General features: G+C 39.0%; 1 protein-coding gene across 2 annotated transcripts in view; it reads right to left on the reverse strand.

Annotated features, from left to right (window-relative positions):
* ATG7 (autophagy related 7) overlaps positions 1-14,052 on the reverse strand; it is a 120,367-nt gene extending 106,315 nt beyond the window's left edge. Inside the window, exons 1-8 of one of the 2 annotated variants that reach the window (XM_075713880.1) lie at positions 14,033-14,052; positions 8,789-8,999; positions 8,506-8,560; positions 6,638-6,755; positions 5,083-5,160; positions 4,385-4,501; positions 2,601-2,750; positions 278-366 (exon numbers count right to left, since the gene is read on the reverse strand). In XM_075713880.1, the coding sequence (XP_075569995.1) occupies positions 278-366; positions 2,601-2,750; positions 4,385-4,501; positions 5,083-5,160; positions 6,638-6,755; positions 8,506-8,560; positions 8,789-8,966 (785 nt within the window). In that variant the 5' untranslated portion in view covers positions 8,967-8,999; positions 14,033-14,052. The remainder of the gene's footprint in view (positions 1-277; positions 367-2,600; positions 2,751-4,384; positions 4,502-5,082; positions 5,161-6,637; positions 6,756-8,505; positions 8,561-8,788; positions 9,000-14,032) is intronic. The other variant, XM_075713881.1, reaches the window with a different exon arrangement.
* Positions 14,053-19,200: the final 5,148 nt, after the last annotated feature.

Below are 19,200 nucleotides of genomic sequence, written 5' to 3' on the forward strand. Positions count from 1 at the left end.
AAACAAGATTTAAAACAGCTACAGGGTATTGACAGGGTCTGAAGCCTCTATTTCCAGGTACATGCATGCATGTGAGGAGTAAGAGTAACAGGAACTTGTGACTGACAAAAGTAAAAAACAGAATATATGTGAAATCAGAATCATTGAAGGTGAGTCATGTCAAGGTTAAAAGTTAAAACTCAGGTGGGTGATACGAGTAAAGTGCCATGGGGGAAAAAAATCCCTAATTTGCTATCAACCAATAAATAATGTTTGTGGGAAAGAATAAAACAGATACCATTTGTGGGCTGCCAGGATCAGGAAATTTCTGAGTGGCCATCCTGGATAGTGGGATAAATTACATGGATCATAAACTCCAACCGTCACCTGCAAATAAAATTGCTCTAAATGAGAAGTCATCTATCCATACTGATATTAAGTTCACAGTAAAGGTTATCTGGCATTTTTAAGGTAAAACTTCTGGACAGAGAATGCCTACACACACACTTTAAGTATTTAGAATGGTCACACTAGATTTCAGTCAAGCGTTTGCCACAGCTTTGAGATTTGTTTAGTTTAGCCTCTTCATGGACATCCACTTTTCACTACAGTATGTGTACCTTTATTACCTTCCTTAAACACACTGTTATTGGAGAAGCCCAGTAACTGAAGGCTTGCTCTTGAAACAAAATTCTGTATTGATTTTGGGATGATCAAAAAGTGAAAGGGGACAGGACAGCAAGATGTCAAGTCAAAGGTAAAACAGCATAAAAATCACTTGTAAAGCCAGCCTTCAAGATGAGATCAAATAAAGGAACTGGACATTCTGTCTCATGTTCAACCAATGTCATACCATGCTCGTAATTGAGACATCTAAACTAGGAGCTTACTTCACAGTCAATGCAGAACCAAAACACATCTAGAGATTAGAAAGATACCACTGCCTACCTTTAGATATGCTGAGAATCTGAACTCGGCCATCACTAGGGGTACCTGTGTCTACTACATCTACAGAGTTCTCCCCTCCTTCTTCTTTGCCTACAGATGGATTTAGAGTGACTGGTCTCAACCACATCTCTACCACATCAGTAAGGTGTCCCTAAAACAGTCTGAAATGCAGATGAGCCAATCTAATGGATGCAGATAGGAGAAACAGGGGCCCACTCTCCATCCCTCTTCCCAGCCATACACTGCTGCTGCTTTGCAACTGCTGATTCAAGCAGGCATAAGACCCATTAGTTAGCTGATTCAATTGCACAAACTAGCAGAACATTACAGCAAAAACATATTTTTCTTCCAGAGGAGCAAGTTCATTTGGCTCACTGAAGTACAAACAAACTCTAGAGGCAGTATTGATGCAATAGATCTCATCCGACAGGTCTAAAAATTTTGGCACTCCCCTCCAAAGTGAATGTTAATGAAGAAGTATATTCCAGATTATTACAGATTTCTCTCATATTGAGAATGTCCCTATCTAATTAAGTATGCTCTTATCTATGACCCATTATTGTAGTTATACTACCATTTAAAATTGCAACCTTCAATTTCTTATTTTACAAAGAAGAAACACAGACCTAGGTTTTAATTTCAGAAAAACAAATTTGGAAAAGCAAAAAAAAAAATTGAAGATCAAGTATTATAAAATAGAACTACAATTACTTTTATAAGGTGTGACAAGACCTCCATCACAAAAAAGAATTTCTTTTTTGCATTTACTAGCTCTTCACCATAACTCAGAGTTTTCTTTCATAACACTTAAGTGACATGCAAGATTAAAAAAAAAAAGTTTGAAGTTCACGAAAAATAAAGACAGTAAAGCATTCAGAAAGGCCTAGCAAAGTTCAGCACCTGAGCAACACGATCCAAAACAGAATTCAGTGTACATAAACACAAGCCAACTAAGCCAGACAACTCTTGCTGTGATTACATCTGCTTCATGTATCATTATAATTCTTCCCTAATTGAAAGCAATGGGTAGTACTCACTTTACACTCAAAGGACATGCATGATGTCTGCATTTAACAAGAAGAAATATCCCAGCCTCTCCTGGTGCACAACCCATCTATCTTCCAAAATTGCAAAGCATTTACCTTGAACATTCTTCAGATACGGATTCCCAGCAATTTTTATCCAAAGCTCTCACGTTATAACATGGACATGTGGCAAAACACACACTGAAATTTGAAAACTTGAAGTTGAAAACTCCCATAACTCCCAATTACTGTTACCATAACCAACAAATATATAAAGCATATGAGTACCGATTTTTAGTACACAAAAGAAGTGTTTTGCATTATTATAGTACTGTAGGTAAAGTGGTTGGAAAACTTTAATTGTTACACTAACTCTGTCACAAACTTACCTTGTTACTGTTTTAATAACAACGGAGACAGAGCATGAAGAACTTTGTTTTCAAGCTGATGGTTAATCTGATGTAACTGGGCTTTTGCGTAAGAACTAGACACACAACACAAAAATCAATCCAAGCTGCTGGTCTTCAGCTATTTACCCAGGCTATTCGTTGGCCGACCATTGTGCTCAGCTCAGTATTACAGACACTTTTCAAACCATTTGTAAATTAAACATTTGTAGTTTATAAAAAGACATGAAATTCTCATTACCTTTCCCCCTTGGTCTTGGAAGAAACCATCCCACTTTTTCAGTAGAGATATCACAACAGAGTTGTCATGATACTTGATTAAAAAATAAGGCAAGGCTGTAACCCCCTCTTTCTGGCAAAGTTCATCATATGCTTTCTGAAGTGCTTGAATCTAGAAGCAAAAAAGACAACTGTAACTAACAGTTTTAACAATCTTATACAGAACTACAAAAAGTGTTTTAGCATCTGGGAAGGCTAGCTCACTCAAATAATCTTAGAACATAGCATATTCAGAAGTTTTAAAGTCCATTATGACCACAAGAACTGAGATAAAAAATTCAGTTGCTAAAACAACATATGTCAATGCAAAGTTTAAACAGGGTTATTATTATCATTGCCACAAACTGATCTACCAATAGATAGTAAAATAAGATAAAAATCTCATTCTGATAGTCACAGTAGCTTTATAAAAAAGTAAATCAGAGTCCCATTCAATTTATTTTGTTACATATATTTTCAGCGTTGTCCTGGTTTCGGCTGGGATAGAGTTAATTTTCTTCCTAGTAGATGGCATAGTGCTGTGTTTTGGATTTAGCATGAGAGTAATGCTGATAACACACTGATGGTTTAGTTGTTGCGAAGTACTGCTTATGCTAGCCAAGGACTTTTCAGCTTCCCATGCTCTGCCAGGTGCACAAGAAACTGGGAGGGGGCACAGCCAGAACAGTTGATCCAAACTGGCCAAAGGGCTATTCCATACCATGTGACATCATGCTCAGTATAGAAGCTGCAGGGAGTTGGCCGGGGGTCAGCAATTGCTGCTCAGGAACTGTCTGGGTATCGATCGGTGGGTGGTGAGCAATTGCATTGTGCATCACTTGCTTTGTATATTATTATTATCATTATTATATTGTTATTATTATCCTTACTATTTTACTTTATTTCAATTATTAAACTGTTCTTATCTCAACCCAGGAGTTTTTCCCACTCTTACTCCTCCGATTCTCTCCCCCATCCCATCGGGGTAGGGGGAGTGAGCGAGCGGCTGCGTGGTGCTAGTTGCTGGCTGGCGCTAAACCACGACAATTGTTCAGTTGAAACTCGTCTTTGGATCATGACAGGTATTTTTACACTATTTATTACTACAGAACAAATGAGGGTCTTCTGAGAAGAAGGGAATTAAGCATTTTTCACCAAGAAAAACCCAAACTGTTTCTCATTAATTATTACATCATTAAAAAGCCAGTCAAGGTTTTGCATTAACTTCTGTCAAATCAAAAAGGCACATGTGGGCAAGTTGATTTTTTTCATCCTTTTGCATTGTAATATGAAAGAAACTACAAAAAATTTTTGACTTTTCCCCTAAAAAAATCAATCTTCCTTATCCAGTTCTTTTTCTTGTCCAATCATGCATTTTATTAACAATTTTGAAATTGCTAATGACTTCGCTCTTCCAGGGAATGCCCCTTTAAAAAAGTTTCTTAAAAATATAATGAGTTTCAAAAACATAGCTATATATTCAATAAGCTGTATATAAAAATTAAAAGAAACATAACCGCCTCTTCAAGAATTCTTTGCCACATCTGCGTCTAAATGAATAAAGCTGAAGTGATGTTAAACTGAGTGATTTTATACAGTAACGAGAAAAGAGGTAAACAAAAACCCCACATGGAAATAAAGGTGAAGATTTTAAAAAAAATTAGATTCTCAAATTAATTCAGTATGTGCTAACAAAAACATTAATGTTTTACAGCCCGCAAAACTGCTTAGTGCTACAGACTTCATAACATTTAGTATTTTGAATACCTGATTTAATGGGAATCTGTCACCAAGACACACTGGTTTCTGAATTATATGTATTCCATCGGGGAAGCAGAGAGCAGGGTAGCAAAACCAGTAATAGAAATGATACTTTTTTAAATCCTAGAAAAGAAATTTTGTAAAATTAGATAATAAACATAAATCAAAGTAAATTATGGTTTGGAATACTAATCATGACTGATGGTTGATGATACCAATCATACTAACCATAGCTCTCTTTACTTCACAAGGCACTGTGTCATGATTTTAGAAAATAATAAGAAAATACTAGAAGAATTCCTTTCTCTGTATATGTTTTTATTTAAGATTTAAACAGACAATGTGTGTACAATACTTTAGTTTTTGTTAGCTGGAGCATTATTTATTAAAACATTCAATTTGTTAAACATGAAACAGTTGCTTTACTTTTAATAATATCTATAAGGCTGTCAGATAATCTTACACTTTTGTAGAAAAGAATATGAGATGTCATGAGCATTTTTTAAAGAATACATCCTAAAATATTTTATATCTGTACATGACAATGGCTTATTAGTTTTTTTAAAATGTTTTCAGACATTTTAAGATGTCTGAAAATGATCCTGATAATATTAATATGCTAGTACTAATACAGTATTTCTCCTAAAAAGGAACTACTACTTCATTTCCACTACAATGCTCTGAGAGATACTATTGTTACTCACTGCGAATGTCAGCAGCAGGAACCTGTTCAAGAGCATAGGGTTTTCAAGAGCAGCTCCAGATTTTATTGATTCCCATATCTGTCATTGATTGTGGGGACAAGACGAAAGAGAAAGGGCAGAGAAACAAAATATGAAGGTAGCATGAGAACAGCTGCAGAAATCTTTAATTCTTCCAGCTACCTTAAAAGTATTGAAATTAACACTCCCAGTAATCCACTGTGATCTTTTCCCAGCTGATCTCATCCATGCTATTATCTATGCTAAAAGGATTCTAAAGGTAAGACGTGCACTCTCTAACACAAAAAAATCATGGAAGCTGTGGGACAAGAGGACCATTAGTTCATGGATCAGGCACAGAGCATCAAACGAAACAAAAGAAATCTCATCAGCAACAGTCCCTCATGTATATGAACTATTAACACTAGGACAATATGGAACATACTGTGATACTAATATAGCCTTTTATTGCACTCTCATCTTTTTCATTCATGGGATCTATAGATTCTAGATATGTGAATAAGCTACTAGGAAATTTGACCAAAAAAATGGAGACATGCAAGAAGGCAGTACACTGCATGTTGGTGAGAAAAGACGCTACAATACTTGTACAAAGCAGACCTGTTTGATCTTTGTCTTAATAAAAAACAAACAAAAAAACCCCAAGAGCAAATAAAGCATTCTGACATTCCCAGTTTCCCTAAAGATAGATACTGCATCATACCTACCACTGGCAGGGAAGTACTAGGCCACAGGAACACATAAAATCCATAGCTTTGAGTGAAGATATGCATGAAAACATTGCTACTTAAGGTCAGCAGGCAGACAATCAATCTAATTAAAGGAATCAAGGACTAGTCAAAGTGGAGCGTCTCAAAAAGAAAAAGGTTGTCTTAGTTTGATTTTCACTTCTCCCCAAGCCACGACATTTAATTTAGTTACAGTGAGAGCAGACTAGCCCCTTCCTTTGACAGCCGTCTTTTTCTTGCTTTATCTTAGCCTTCTGGCTGTTCTGGAGCTTCCCCATCACTTTGTCACACAGATGTATTGCAATAATCTAAAGTGTAAACCAGGCAGTTACTGGTTTCTGTGTGTCAAGACAAATTTTAAAAATGTCTACAGAACTCAAGTCACTGGCAGCTCCAATAGCACTGTTAAGCTTAAAATGTGGCCTAGCAGAACACTGAACGAAGTCCTCCAAGTATAATTAGCTAGTTTCTACTCTCTTGCAAAGAACAGTAATAAGCAAAGATCAAACATGTCAGTGTTGAAGAGGCATTGGGACAATGCCCTTAATAATATGCTTTAACTTTTGGTCAGCCCTGAAGTGGTCAGGCACCTGGACTAGGTGATCGTTGCAGGTCCCTCCCAACTGAAATATTCTGTTCTATTCCTTCCAGAGTTAAAGTTAAATCCTGAGTTAAAAGTTAAAACCTGAGGCTACTATATGGGTGAGTATGGACAGTATCGCCAATATTTGGGGCAGAGAGTATAAAGCACTTCACTGGCTATTTCAAAACCCTTTCTGTCTACAAGTTGATTTGATTTTTAATCTTACCTCATTTGCTTCTTTTTCCAGAAGTGATTTCTTATCACAGGACTTGAAAGTCTCAAAAGTGTTGGTATTATACAATGTTCCGAAAGCAGGACAGCAACGTGCTGGTATTGAAGCATTCCTGAATAAAGGAAAGAAACCTCTGGGAACCGGATACTAACACCTGTAACATGATCAGCAGTAGTAGCAGTAGCTATTCTATGATGCAAGGTTGCCCTAAAATTGTCAAATGACGAGGCACCATACTAAAAGTTAACACAGTTCTAACAAAAACGTTTTTGTGATCAAAATGCTTTATTGAACATGGATTGGTATAAGAAACTGTGCAGATACACATCTGTATTAAGACTTCAAAAATACATTAGGCATCTGTAATATCTCTAGTAAGGTGCATTACATCATAGATTGAAGATTTTAAAATTCTATTCAAATATAAACTCTCCATGACAAATGTGATTTTCACTAAGAAAAAATTTAGACTGAACTTTAGATGTCAATATTTCATTCACATAGAGTCACTCAATTAAAATTTTATGTTTAAAAGACATCCAAAAGGAAGCCTAAACCAGAGAAAAGATTGAGTAGCTTTTATACTTTCTAATATCATCAGCTGGAGAAGCTGCTGTTTGTAAGCAACAGTATGTATTTTTCCCCCTTTTTGAATCTAAATTAAGTAAAAAAACCCTACAATATTCCCTGATTTATTTCATTGACTCCTTTAACATTGTTCTCTCAAATTGTTACGTTTCTGATCACTGCTAGAACTCAAACACAGCAAATGCTTAAGGTACATAATAAATACACATGATGTAGTTTCCAAAAATGTTTAAAGCTAAAAGGGAACTCTTCATGATCATCTAAACTGACTACTAAAGTACAGGAACAGAAGCACAGGAAATTACTGCAGCAGAAGGAATAATTAAGCACTGCACAGATGGACCTTTCATAGTTTTGTCATAACATTTGAGAGATCAGATACCTTGGTACCATCCATTTTTTCCTAATCTGAAATTCCTGTTCCAAATATCACAGCTTTCTTCCAATTGCACTTTGCTGCATATGCTTTCAGTATCATGCCTAAAGGTTCTTACATAAGAGCTAGTGGAATAATATGTCTGATGAAATTACCTCAAAACGCACAAAGCCTCACCAGGCTCCTAACATTCTCACCAACCAAGGCAGAGAAAGTCACTTCTGTGATTTACAAGTTTGTAATCCACCGATTTAAAACAAACAAGACACTAACTACGAAGACATCTGTTCTTATGTTAGTTCTACTAACTTAGGCATTTGCTGGAATTGAAAACCATGTGGAAAAAATATTTCCCCTCTCATCTCATTTTTGCTGCGTACACTGAGCAGCTTTGGTCTACCTTGCACTTTGGGGGTAAAGGCAAAAGTACAAAATTCCAGTCATAAAGTTTAAATACTTTGGAAGATATTACAATGTTACAACTAGGGACTGTAAAAACTTTTTTGAGCTCCTAATTCTAACAATGAATCCTCAGTAAATAAAGATGTAAGGAAAAATTTGACCAGAAGTCAGATGACTGAAATATCCTCCCTTGCACAGAAGAGCCAAAGAAATAGAAAAAGATTATATTTTATATAAACATATATACAAACAGTGAGTGAATCTGAGACTTACCAGCATATTTTAAACTTGGCCCTTCAGAATAATAAGCTACTTCAGACACAGAGAGTTAATGTTTTTGACTCAAAGCAGTCTTTCCACTATTACAAAGTTCATGAAAATGCGTATTTATTTTCATGTGGAATTTGTCCAAGTAATATTATATACCAAAGCGTTACTGTTATACAAGCAAAGTGTCTTCACATATGAATTAAGGTAAACCACAGTACATACTTACATATCAAAGGCACTAAACTCCAATGTCAAGCGAGCTGGCAAACCCAAAGGATCACCTGGACAAAAAGCAGCAACATGCTTCTTTTAAACTGCAATACATAGATTAATTTGCCTCTTTTTGCTAATGTCAGTTATAAATTACCCACAGACACACCAGAATTAACAGCTCACCCAGCTGTGTTTCCTAATGTTGCAGCAAAATACCTAAAATATGTTACACAAATACTTAGAGGAATGACAGGAGAAACCCAAACTACTAAGCAAGATGTTCAGTTTCTACCTACCATTGTAGTAGTATCCTTTGATAACTTTTGGGGTCTCATCTAATCGGTACTCATTGAGTTTCTTCTGGGTTAGTTCATGCCAGAATCCTGCATCCAAGGCACTACTGAAGGGAGCAAACTGCAGCTTTGAGATTCCAGGATCTACAGGATGGTGCACCTCATTACTGGCAGTTGCCATGATTTTAGTTAATGACCGCTGTTAAACAGAATTCTGTAAAAGCAGATATGCCTGATAAGTATATACTCAATTAACCATACTACTCATGACGTCTCAAAGCTTCTTTTTAATGCATTCTGTTGGGTTAAAGTGTAGAAAGCCTTACTCCTCTGAATGTCTAAGTTATTCCAATTTTTAAAATCATCGATCAGAGGTCCTTTCAGTCCAAGCAAAGTCCTTCCAATTTCTTGTATGTAAAATTATGGAAGGCAAGTATATGTTCTGTTTGGCCAAGCTGCCTAGAAGGATCCAATTTCCTGACAGACATTCCATGATTTGTTCTATTACTTAGGATACTACATCTGAACTATGTACTTCTGAGTTATATCTTGTATTGGGCTGCCACAGACAAAAATAACAAAATGCTAAACCCTGTATCTGCGTTCCTTCTGTTATCTAGGTACCTGTCTAGAAGCCTACTAGTACTATTTAAGTTCTGATGGCATTTAAAATTCAAACTAACATTTCATTTAGCTAGGTCTTCACTCTCAGCCTGTGCTGAAAGTTGAACACTCATAAAGCATTTACAAATTAACAAGTAAAGCTAGCAAAGGGAAACTAAAACCAAGAAGTCTTGCAGCCAGTGGATGGCAAAGCTGGAAACAAAAACCTAGAACTTTCTTAATAGCTGCACTAGCCATCAGAAAGTCAATGTGATGTACAAGTCTAGATTATTTCCTTACAGTTCTTCTGTCCTAAAGGTCTTTGCATATGGGGAGCATTTTTTTTTTTTTATAAACCAAATCACTACTCCACATTGGCTGAATGGTATTCCTATAAGCACATAGTCTTCAATTCGCAACACTTACAAATTCCAGGATTTTAGATGCTACCCCAGAATGAGGAGTAAAACATCTAAACTGGGCTACCAAAAGTCTCTACTTCAACTAGGTATAACAGTCCCCTTGCTCACATTAGCAGCAGCATTCATTTCACTATGAGGTGATTCAGCTCAGCCTTATTTTCCTGAAAACTCAAATGAAAATGTTGCCCTCTAGAATCTCCTTTACTTACTGTTAGCATTCCTTTTCATGTCTATACCTACACATATTAAGATGCAAGTTTCAGAGACATAGTCCATGACACAGAGTATTCAAATATACATCTAGGGGAAGGAAGGTCCTCCTATTACGCATTCCATTCTGTCTCTGACTATGTAGCTAAGATAAGCTAAGTGTTGCAAAACAAGGATTTGCTACATATTAAAAATAAGATTTTAAAATATTAGTTTTAAAACTCCTTACAAAGATATGAGCATATGCTATTTATCACAACACATCCATCTACCAAGCTATTAACTGCTGTTTTCTAAGTCCAGAAGTGACATCAACAGCTATCGATTCAGGTTTTGTTCACAATGCTTATCAAATCAACCATTTGAACTCAAACAATCTTGAAATGATTCCTTCAATTAAGTAATTTTTAAAGACTAAATGTTTTAGTTTGCATAACATAATCCCATGTGATTGCCTTTAATGTTACTGATCCTTCACAATACCCTTTCCACATGGATCAACAGTAGGATTTTACATACAGGAAATTCAAAATAAGGTTTCCAGCATAGCTATGTTATCTGACACCAATCTAAATAGATGAACTACAGTTTTGCTGTACTGTAGCTTGGATTGAATTGAACAGTTCCAAGTTTATTGTCCTGTGAAGTCACTTGTGCAATACAAACAGAGCTTACGTGCTTTTCTTTCATGCTTTTTAGAAGAGGGGGAAGGGAATGAGAGGTGGTTTTAATTTCTTAATAACTGCCAAGCAGCCAGCTCTTCTCTGAAAGAATTTCTGAAACATGTCAAAGTTAACTTGAGAAAGACACAGTTATGCTTTTCCTTACACAATACTTCCTTAAACAAAGTCTTCAGTGTAATCCAGCTATTCCTTCTACGTTCAGTTTACGCTATTCATCTCCTTCCAGTCTAAATGCTTTCCTTACTTGCTGCTAAGTTGTGGAATGTGGTTTTCTGGGTACAGGTTTGAGGTTTTCCATATTTTTCATGGTGAAAGCTATATGTTTCAGTTCTGTCATGATGTCTTGCTTTAACTGGCGTATTGCAAATATGCCATTTTGTTCCCTCTGTACCCCCCTCCACTTTTTTTTCCCCTTTTCTTAATTTTTAACAGCAGCTGGAATTTGTGGTAATGTGAATTCTGATAGCTTACGTGAAAAACCTCTGAAATCTCTTTTCATTAGCATGAAAAACAATCAGTTTCTTGAAACTTTGCAAGTACTACAACTATAAACAGCAGAACTAACTGCATGGGATTTTCTGACCATTTTTGTAAACCTCTTTTTCTGTGTGTAAGTTGTAGAAGTAGTCACATAAATTAGCAAACATTTAGCTTTTAATACTACATAGGTCTTAAGCCTTAGATTTTTTTCTGTTTTGCAACCCAATGTCACAGAAAGCTCATCATAAAACAGGCAAACAATTGTTTGTCATATAGGTGTTAGCAATAACAGAGTCAGATTACATGGTACTTGATGCCAAGAGATGCCAAGACTTCCATAATAAAACTTCTGTTCAGAGGTTCAATAGCTGCCTAGTCAATATTAATACATTAAATCCCCCCTCCACTTTTTTCAGAAGTTTGGGAAAGTATTACTTAACACTTTTTTTTTTTTTCAATTAATAACAAAAAGCAACAGAAAGTTGTTACTTTCATTGCCAGACAAGCTCTACTAAAACCACAAGTTTACACATTTTGAATTTTCTTTAAGTTAAATATTTCACTAGTGTAAAAACTATGCGGTGGGCAATAAAAACTTCTACACCCTGGAGGATTAAGCATTAAAAAAAGCTGATGTTCTTTTTCAACCTTTGGAATAGGCAAAGTTTTCATTTTGCTTTTTTTGTTGTTGTTGTTAAAATAAGCACATGACATACCCAACACTAAAGTATATTGTCAAACATTTTAAATGATCAGCCGACAGTACCTAGCAGTACCCGAGTAACAAACACGAAAATACCAGCCTAAAAGAATCCACTGGGAATGAATTTTAACACCCTACTTATTTTCATTATTGCTGTACCTAAAGAGTCAGTATTATAAAAGTGAAGGGGGCCTCACTATACTATGGACATGCAAACAGAGAATCATATACAATCACTTCTGATGTACTGACACTTCTGAAAATATTCTTTAATGTACTTTGATGCAAGTATTCACTTACATGCTTTCTTAACGCAAGATCAATAAGCCAAGGTAAATTTGTGCAACAAATTCTAGAATACTGAAATAAAAGATGAAAAGTATACATTTTGTAGAACTTGCATACAGAAGTTCACATACAGCCTCTAATAATAGTAGCAGTCACTAGGAGAATGTAAGAAAGACAGAAAGAAAGAAAAAAAAAGACATCAAAAACTTTAACTGTAGAATAAACTCGGAGTTTCAAAAGAGCCCAGCTGAAATAATGTGCCTGAAGTGAAGATTTACCAGTATGCTTTAGACAGTTCTAAGTTCTGTGACAAGTAGGAAATTTAACAAGTGTAGTCAGCAAGGATAACCCGATGTAAAGATGCACTATCACTAGTCTAAGTTCTAGCACTTGTTCTTAAACATACAGGCATTAAAAACTGATCTAGTGGAGGAATATATTAACTGAAAAACAAGCCAAGGCTTTTAATAATATTTGTCATCCCCCTGACAGACATAATTAATCTGTTGTAAAAGTATGATTAGCAGTTTAACATCATTTAAAACTGTCATGAAGTTACAGGTTTTAAACCAAGTTCACATAACCCCCGAACATCTACAGCTTTTTTACAAAGCTTTTTATTCTGTGGTCCAGAGTAGGGTATTTTGAATACCTCCTTTAGAGCCAGCAGTGTGCCCAGGTGGCCAAGAAGGCCAACAGCATCCTGGCTTGTATCAGGAATAGTGTGGCCAGCAGGAGCAGGGAGGTGACTGTCCCCCTGTACTCGGCACTGGTGAGGCCACACCTCAAATACTGTGTCCAGTTTTGGGCCCCTCAATACAAGAAAGACATTGAGGTGCTGGAGCGTGTTCAGAGAAGGGCAACAAGGCTGGTGAAGGGTCTGGAGCACAGGCCTTATGAGGAGCAGCTGAAGGAACTGGGGTGGTTTAGCCTGGAGAAGAGGAGGCTGAGGGGAGACCTTATTGCTCTCTACAACTACCTGAAAGGAGGTTGTAGTGAGGTGGGTGTTGGTCTCTTCTCCCAAGTAGTTAGCGATAGGATGAGAGGAAATGGGCTTAAGCTGCGCCAGAGGAGGTTTAGATTGGATATTAGGAAAAATTTCTTCACGGAAAGGGTAGTCAAGCATTGGAACAGGCTGCCCAGAGAGGTGGTGGAGTCACCATCCCTGGAAGCGTTCAAAAAAACAGGTAGACGTGGCACTTTGGGACATGGTTTAGACTAGTCTACCCTTAATTGGTTTAGTGTGGACTTGGTAATGTTAGGTTAATGGTTGGACTGGATGATCTTAAAGGTCTTTTCCAACCTAAACGATTCTATGATTCTATGACAAAGAAAATCACTATTTCCTACCGCTACATAAGGGGCACTTTCAGAAAAGCCAGTTCTTAGCTGAAGTACGTTAAGCTCATCCGATGTCCGTCGTCAAGTCCATTTCCTCCCTAAATCTTCCCTATTTCTAATAACATTACTGACACCAAAAGGCGGCCTCTGGCACCTGGGGCCAACCTGCTCCGCAAACTCCCACCTCCAAGCGCGGCAGGCGCTGCTGGCGGCGTACAGCCCTGCCGCGGGGCCCGCCGCCGCCTCCGGCCCCGGCCCCGGCTCCTCACGCCGGCACAGGACCGGCCGCACCACACGAGGCGGCCCCCGCCCGCCTTTCGGGGCTGCAGCCCCCAGCCCCCGTCGCCCGCCCCGAGGCTCGCCCGCCCAGGAGTCCGCGGCGGGCCGGCCCCGGGGACGCACCGACCTCGAGGGGCGCGGCGGCGGAACGGGAACCCGAGGGCAGCAGGAGCTTGAGGGGGAGCGGGCCGCCCTCAGCGCCCCCCGAGCGCCACCGGCACGCGCACGGACCGCTCACCGGCTACACCGCTCTTTGCTTCCTGCACGGCCCGGCGGCACGGCGAAGTGACGTCCTCTTGCCTCGGTCACGTGACGGGGGAGGGGGCCCGGCGCGAGACGGCGGCGTTACGCAGGCGTGGCCAGTGGGTTGGCTCCGCCTGAGGCGGGGCCGTCCTGTCCTGCCAGCGCGGGCCGCCCGCCCGCCCCTCAGGCAAGCCCCTCGCTGGAGGCCGCCGGCCGCCCGCCCGCCTTAGCGGGGAGTTCGACTCCTGTGGCGGATTGGCCCGCGCGGCGCCGGCCTTACCTCAGCGCCGCGCCTGCCCCCGCCGCGCCTGCCCCCGCCGCGCTCTCCGTGCGGCGGCTGGGCGCCGGCTCTGGCGCTGCCCGCTCCCTGGCGCCGGCTGCGGGCCAGTCCGCCGCCGTCTCCGCAGGCTGCGGCTGCGTCTGACGAGTGTGCGAGTAGGCGAGCACCTTGAGGTACGCTCGTTGCACCGCTCGTGGCACCAGTGAAAAATGGAGCGATATGGACTAAAACCTGCCTTTTCCTCCGCTGTGGTTACGAGTGCTGCATGAATGCGCAAGGATGCTCTGGTTTGAGTACGGTCCTGATCTAGTAAAAAAGTACGCAGGGAGTCAATCTGAGAGAGCAATGCGTCCCCGCAGCTGTGAGAAGTAACCGTGTTGGGGCTGACTTGTGAAAACGTAGCCTGTGGGTCAGGCGTGACTATTTCCCTCTACTCGGCAATCCCGTGACCGCATCTGGAGTTATGTGTCCAGTTTCGTGTGCCCTTCCAACTTCCCCAGTACGAGAGAGAGAGCACAAACTGACAGGAGGCCAGCAGATGGTCACTAAAATGGTCTGGGGGCCGGAGCATATGACATGAGAGGCTGGGAGAGCTGGGCTGTTTGCTTTGTGTGGACAAAACGGGGCTAAAGGGGATTTAATGGAAGTCTTACATAACCTGACGTGGGGAAGATGGAGACAAATTCTTCTCAGAGAGGCACAGCAAAGAGCAAGAAGGCAAAGGGCGCAGGTCAAAACAAGGAAAATTCCAAATTAATATATATATAGAAAAAATTTGCCTAATGTGGCTCGTTAAGCACTGGAATAGGTTCCCAGAGAGACTTTATAATCTCCATCCTTGGGGACTTGACTGCACAAGCCTGTGCGCAGCATGATCTAACCTTGATGTTAACTCTGCTTTGAGCTGGAGATTGGACTACATGGCATCCAAAAGTTCCTTCCAACCTAAATTTTTTAATGTCTGTATTGATTTTTGCACATCTGGAATACAAACCAAAGTGTGTTTTCTACAAAACAAGCATTACCTCTTTAGATCATTTATGTCATTTACCTATCAGGGAAAACAAATTTGCCAGAGCTGCCTTCTGTTTCAGGGCACACAATGCTGCAGTAACACCCACATTGCAGAAACTGCTAGCAAAATTGGGATTAAGCCCCAGAGGAAAAGGTGCCAGTCAGATAAGCATGGGTGAACTCACATAAAGATAATTGTTTAGGCAGCATTAGGGCAAAATTTTCATTGCTGCTAATTATGCAAATTTAGACCTGATGTTTGGATAGAGGACCTTGCTGTAGAGCATGGGCTGAATAGACCTTCCAGGAATTTCACAAATAAAACAAATTGGAATAAACTTGGGAAGTTTTCTATAGATGCTATACCTTGAATCTAACTGCATTACATCAGTAAGATTCTACAGTTCCTCATTCTGCATGCTACTCACTGTATTAGTATTGGCAATACCTTTACTCTGTTGGACACCTTGTAACTCAGTGCTGCAGTTTGTTTCCCCAAGGCTGGAAAATATTTTATCACTTTTTGGTCTTTGTATTCTCTCTTTACATGAAATATAAAGGGAACATTGATGACACCCCATCAGAATAGCTGGATTGCTGGATCGTTGTTTCCCAGTCTCCATAGAACTAGAACCTAGCTTAGATTCATAGTCTTTGGACAGTTCCAGTTTCATAATGTGGTTTATGAAAAAGCTGTCAGCACATAACATAGGTCGTGAGAAATAACACCAATACAGGGCAGAGGGACACTCTTCTGTGAGCCCACATGCCCACAATATCTCAACTAGACATGTTGTACCTGAAAAGAAATCAGACCCTAGGAGTTAGATTTCTGCATGACAGTTGTAGCTTTGGGGAAATGGGAGATGCATCTGGTAGTCTTGCAGTCTTGGACTATCATTTTTTATACAGACTAGCTGACGTGGGAAATAAACTTGAGATTTATACATGAAACTGCTGATGTATACATATGAGCACACCACAGTGAAGTCTTACAATGTAAGAAAAGAGGCAGCATCAGTCAAAAATATCTCTGTGCCTGGGATCTTCAGGGAAGTGGCTATAAAAAAGTTAATCTGAGATTTATGCTGGAGTTGATTGATTGTTGCAGGTATGTTTTACCTTGTGAGACCTTCCTATGAGCAAATAAAAGTGTCGTAATAAACAAGAAAATAGTAATCAATTAGAAGACAGGCTCTTTAAAAACAAGGAACAAATCTATAGGGTGGTTTTGGCACACATTTCTGTAGGTAGGACTTTCAATTTTTCAATTTTTAGACTAGACATTAGAAAGAAGTTTTTTACAATGAGGGTGGTCAAGCACTGGAACAGGTTGCCCAGAGAGGTGGTAGAGGCCTCATCCCTGGCAACATTCACGGTCAGGTTGGATGGGGCTCTGAGCAACCTGATCTAGTTAAAGCTGTCTCTACTCACTGCAGGGGGTTGGGCTAGATGACCTCTAAAGGTCCCTTCCAACCCAAAGCATTCTATGATTCTATGTATTTCCCCAAGCAAAATCTTGCAGCAAGGGAAAGTCATCCTGGAATTGAAGATGAGAATAAAATAGAAGCAGACTCAAACTCATTCATTCTTGGGGAGTATGGACTCCACCTGTTTTGGAGAAGGTAACTTCTCAGAACAATTTAGTTCAGATTAGATTCTGTAATAAGTTTTAATAAAAATAATATTTATTTAGGTTTATGTAGTGCTTTCCATTTAAGGATTTAAATGAATCTTACACAACATTCTCACAAAATCACAAAATACAGGCAGAATCTGGCAGAACTATTCTGTCAATTTATTTACAAAATACACTGTCAAAAGTCATCTAGTCCTATGCTGTACACCTGCTACTGCTGCAAAGGTGGGACACTGCAAAATTAAAAGTCTTCTGTAGCAATGAATACTAGAATCAGTAGTGGAAGAAAGTAGGAGCATGGTGAAAAAGGTATCATCTTGTAGTTGCCACGTTGATAGACATCTGTGAGCATTGTCACTAATTTCTCTGGCACAGGTGGGTCCCTCTCCTATAAGCGCTTTGATATGATACAGAAAAACAGTTGTTATCAAAGAACTGAGTTGAGGGATTATTTTGTATCTAGTAAGGAGGAAATTAGATTGCCAGGTAGGACACCTGAGTTCAGGTGCCAGGTCTGACTGTGTTGTTTTTGAAGACTAAGTTATGCTTCAGCAAAACAAAAGGCATTTGATTTTTCTCAAGGAATTCAACTTAATTACACAGTAGACTTTCATTTTAATTGCACAGTGCCAATATATAGCAACGGGTGCTATATTACACCCAATGGGTGTATTTCTTTTAAGGCATATTTTAGTTAAAACATATCAGAGGTTAAACACAAGGTATCTTGGTAGACAAAACAAAATGATAAGGGATATAAATATTGTTAAAAATGGAAACATTGTTAGACTTACCAGATGTCAATATGGTTTTAACCATGACCATACACAAATGTACATCTCTTTCAATGGGACCTCTTATGCTTTTTAGCTCGTGGAGATCTCAAACGATAATTTTATAGTAGCCTGGTATGTGTGCTCATGTGTCTGTGCATGTATAGAATGTACAGTTCACATTTGATTTTTATATTTCTATTTTAGACTGTAAGATGACCGTGTAGAAATGATTTATTCTGGTGCCAGGTATGTATCATTTTGAAAGATAATTTGGAATTAGGTATCAGGAGTGTAAGCTATTTTCATGAGCTGTTTCTCACACAGTATTAACATTAATTGTTCTTTTTACCATCTAATTCTTCAATAGACAAATAATTTGATGAAAATTAATAATTTTGTCATTGTACTTAATGAATAGACAGAAGTGAATATGTATGCATAGTATTTAAACTTAACTTGCCATTCCCAAATGAACTAATTCTCATTCTGGTGGAAGGAATGAATGTGCTGAAACTTTCAAGTGTATTCTTACACCTCATCTTTAGGAAGTTAAGCCATCCCAGCTAAATCAGGAGGATAGTCCTCTAGCATCCCTGATAGCAGTGGAAAGATACAGCAATCTGCAGAGTTTGGGACCTGCTGTAGAACTATTCAGAGGTGTCTACATAGTGCTTCTATAGTCTATATTGCTTCTTTATTAATATCTTAGAATTAGAAACACATTTTTAAAGTGAATCTTTCAGTCATTTTCATTTATTGTGCTATCACAAAGCGCATCACCAAGTGGTCTCACAAGGAATGTAATGGAGTCCTTTTAGATGATGGAATGAAGCCACAAAGTGCAGCTACACTAATGTTTCCTTTATTGAGTGCCACATTTCCGGAAAATACGGGAAAAGAAACATGTACTAGATGGCAGGATCCACTTGCTAATTGCACCCCTCCTTTAATAAACTTCCATGATACACAGTATTTGATGCAGAAGCCCAGAATTATTCTCATTACCCACTAGATGTCACCATTGATACAGAAAAAATTGTGAGAATATATTTTTCTGCCTCTTAAAAGTGAGGTTGGTTGTTCTCACCACACCTTAACCAAAGTAGAACTCCAGTCCAAGAAATTCCAAGAAATTTGTTCTCTTAAAGCTGTGTGTCCTCTGACCTTGTTTAGTAACTGGAAAACATTAGAAGTATTTTACAGGAAACCACACCTGGAATATTCTCTTGAGGCTTGGCCCCACGTGGTAGTAGGCTTCTTCATTTCTTACCCTAATTTGCTTTCCTCTGCTTCTCTTACATCCAGAGCCATTTGAATTGCCTATTCAGTAAAATAAACTGATAAATCCTGTTAGGTACTTTGCTAATTGGAAGTTTAAAATAGGCAGTATCCTGTTTTCCTGTTTTAGTATTATCTATTATAGCTATCACATCAGAGAAGCCCACTATGACAAC

The sequence above is a fragment of the Pelecanus crispus genome, chromosome 7 (genome assembly GCF_030463565.1).
Source record: "Pelecanus crispus isolate bPelCri1 chromosome 7, bPelCri1.pri, whole genome shotgun sequence".
Classification (NCBI taxonomy): domain Eukaryota; kingdom Metazoa; phylum Chordata; class Aves; order Pelecaniformes; family Pelecanidae; genus Pelecanus; species Pelecanus crispus.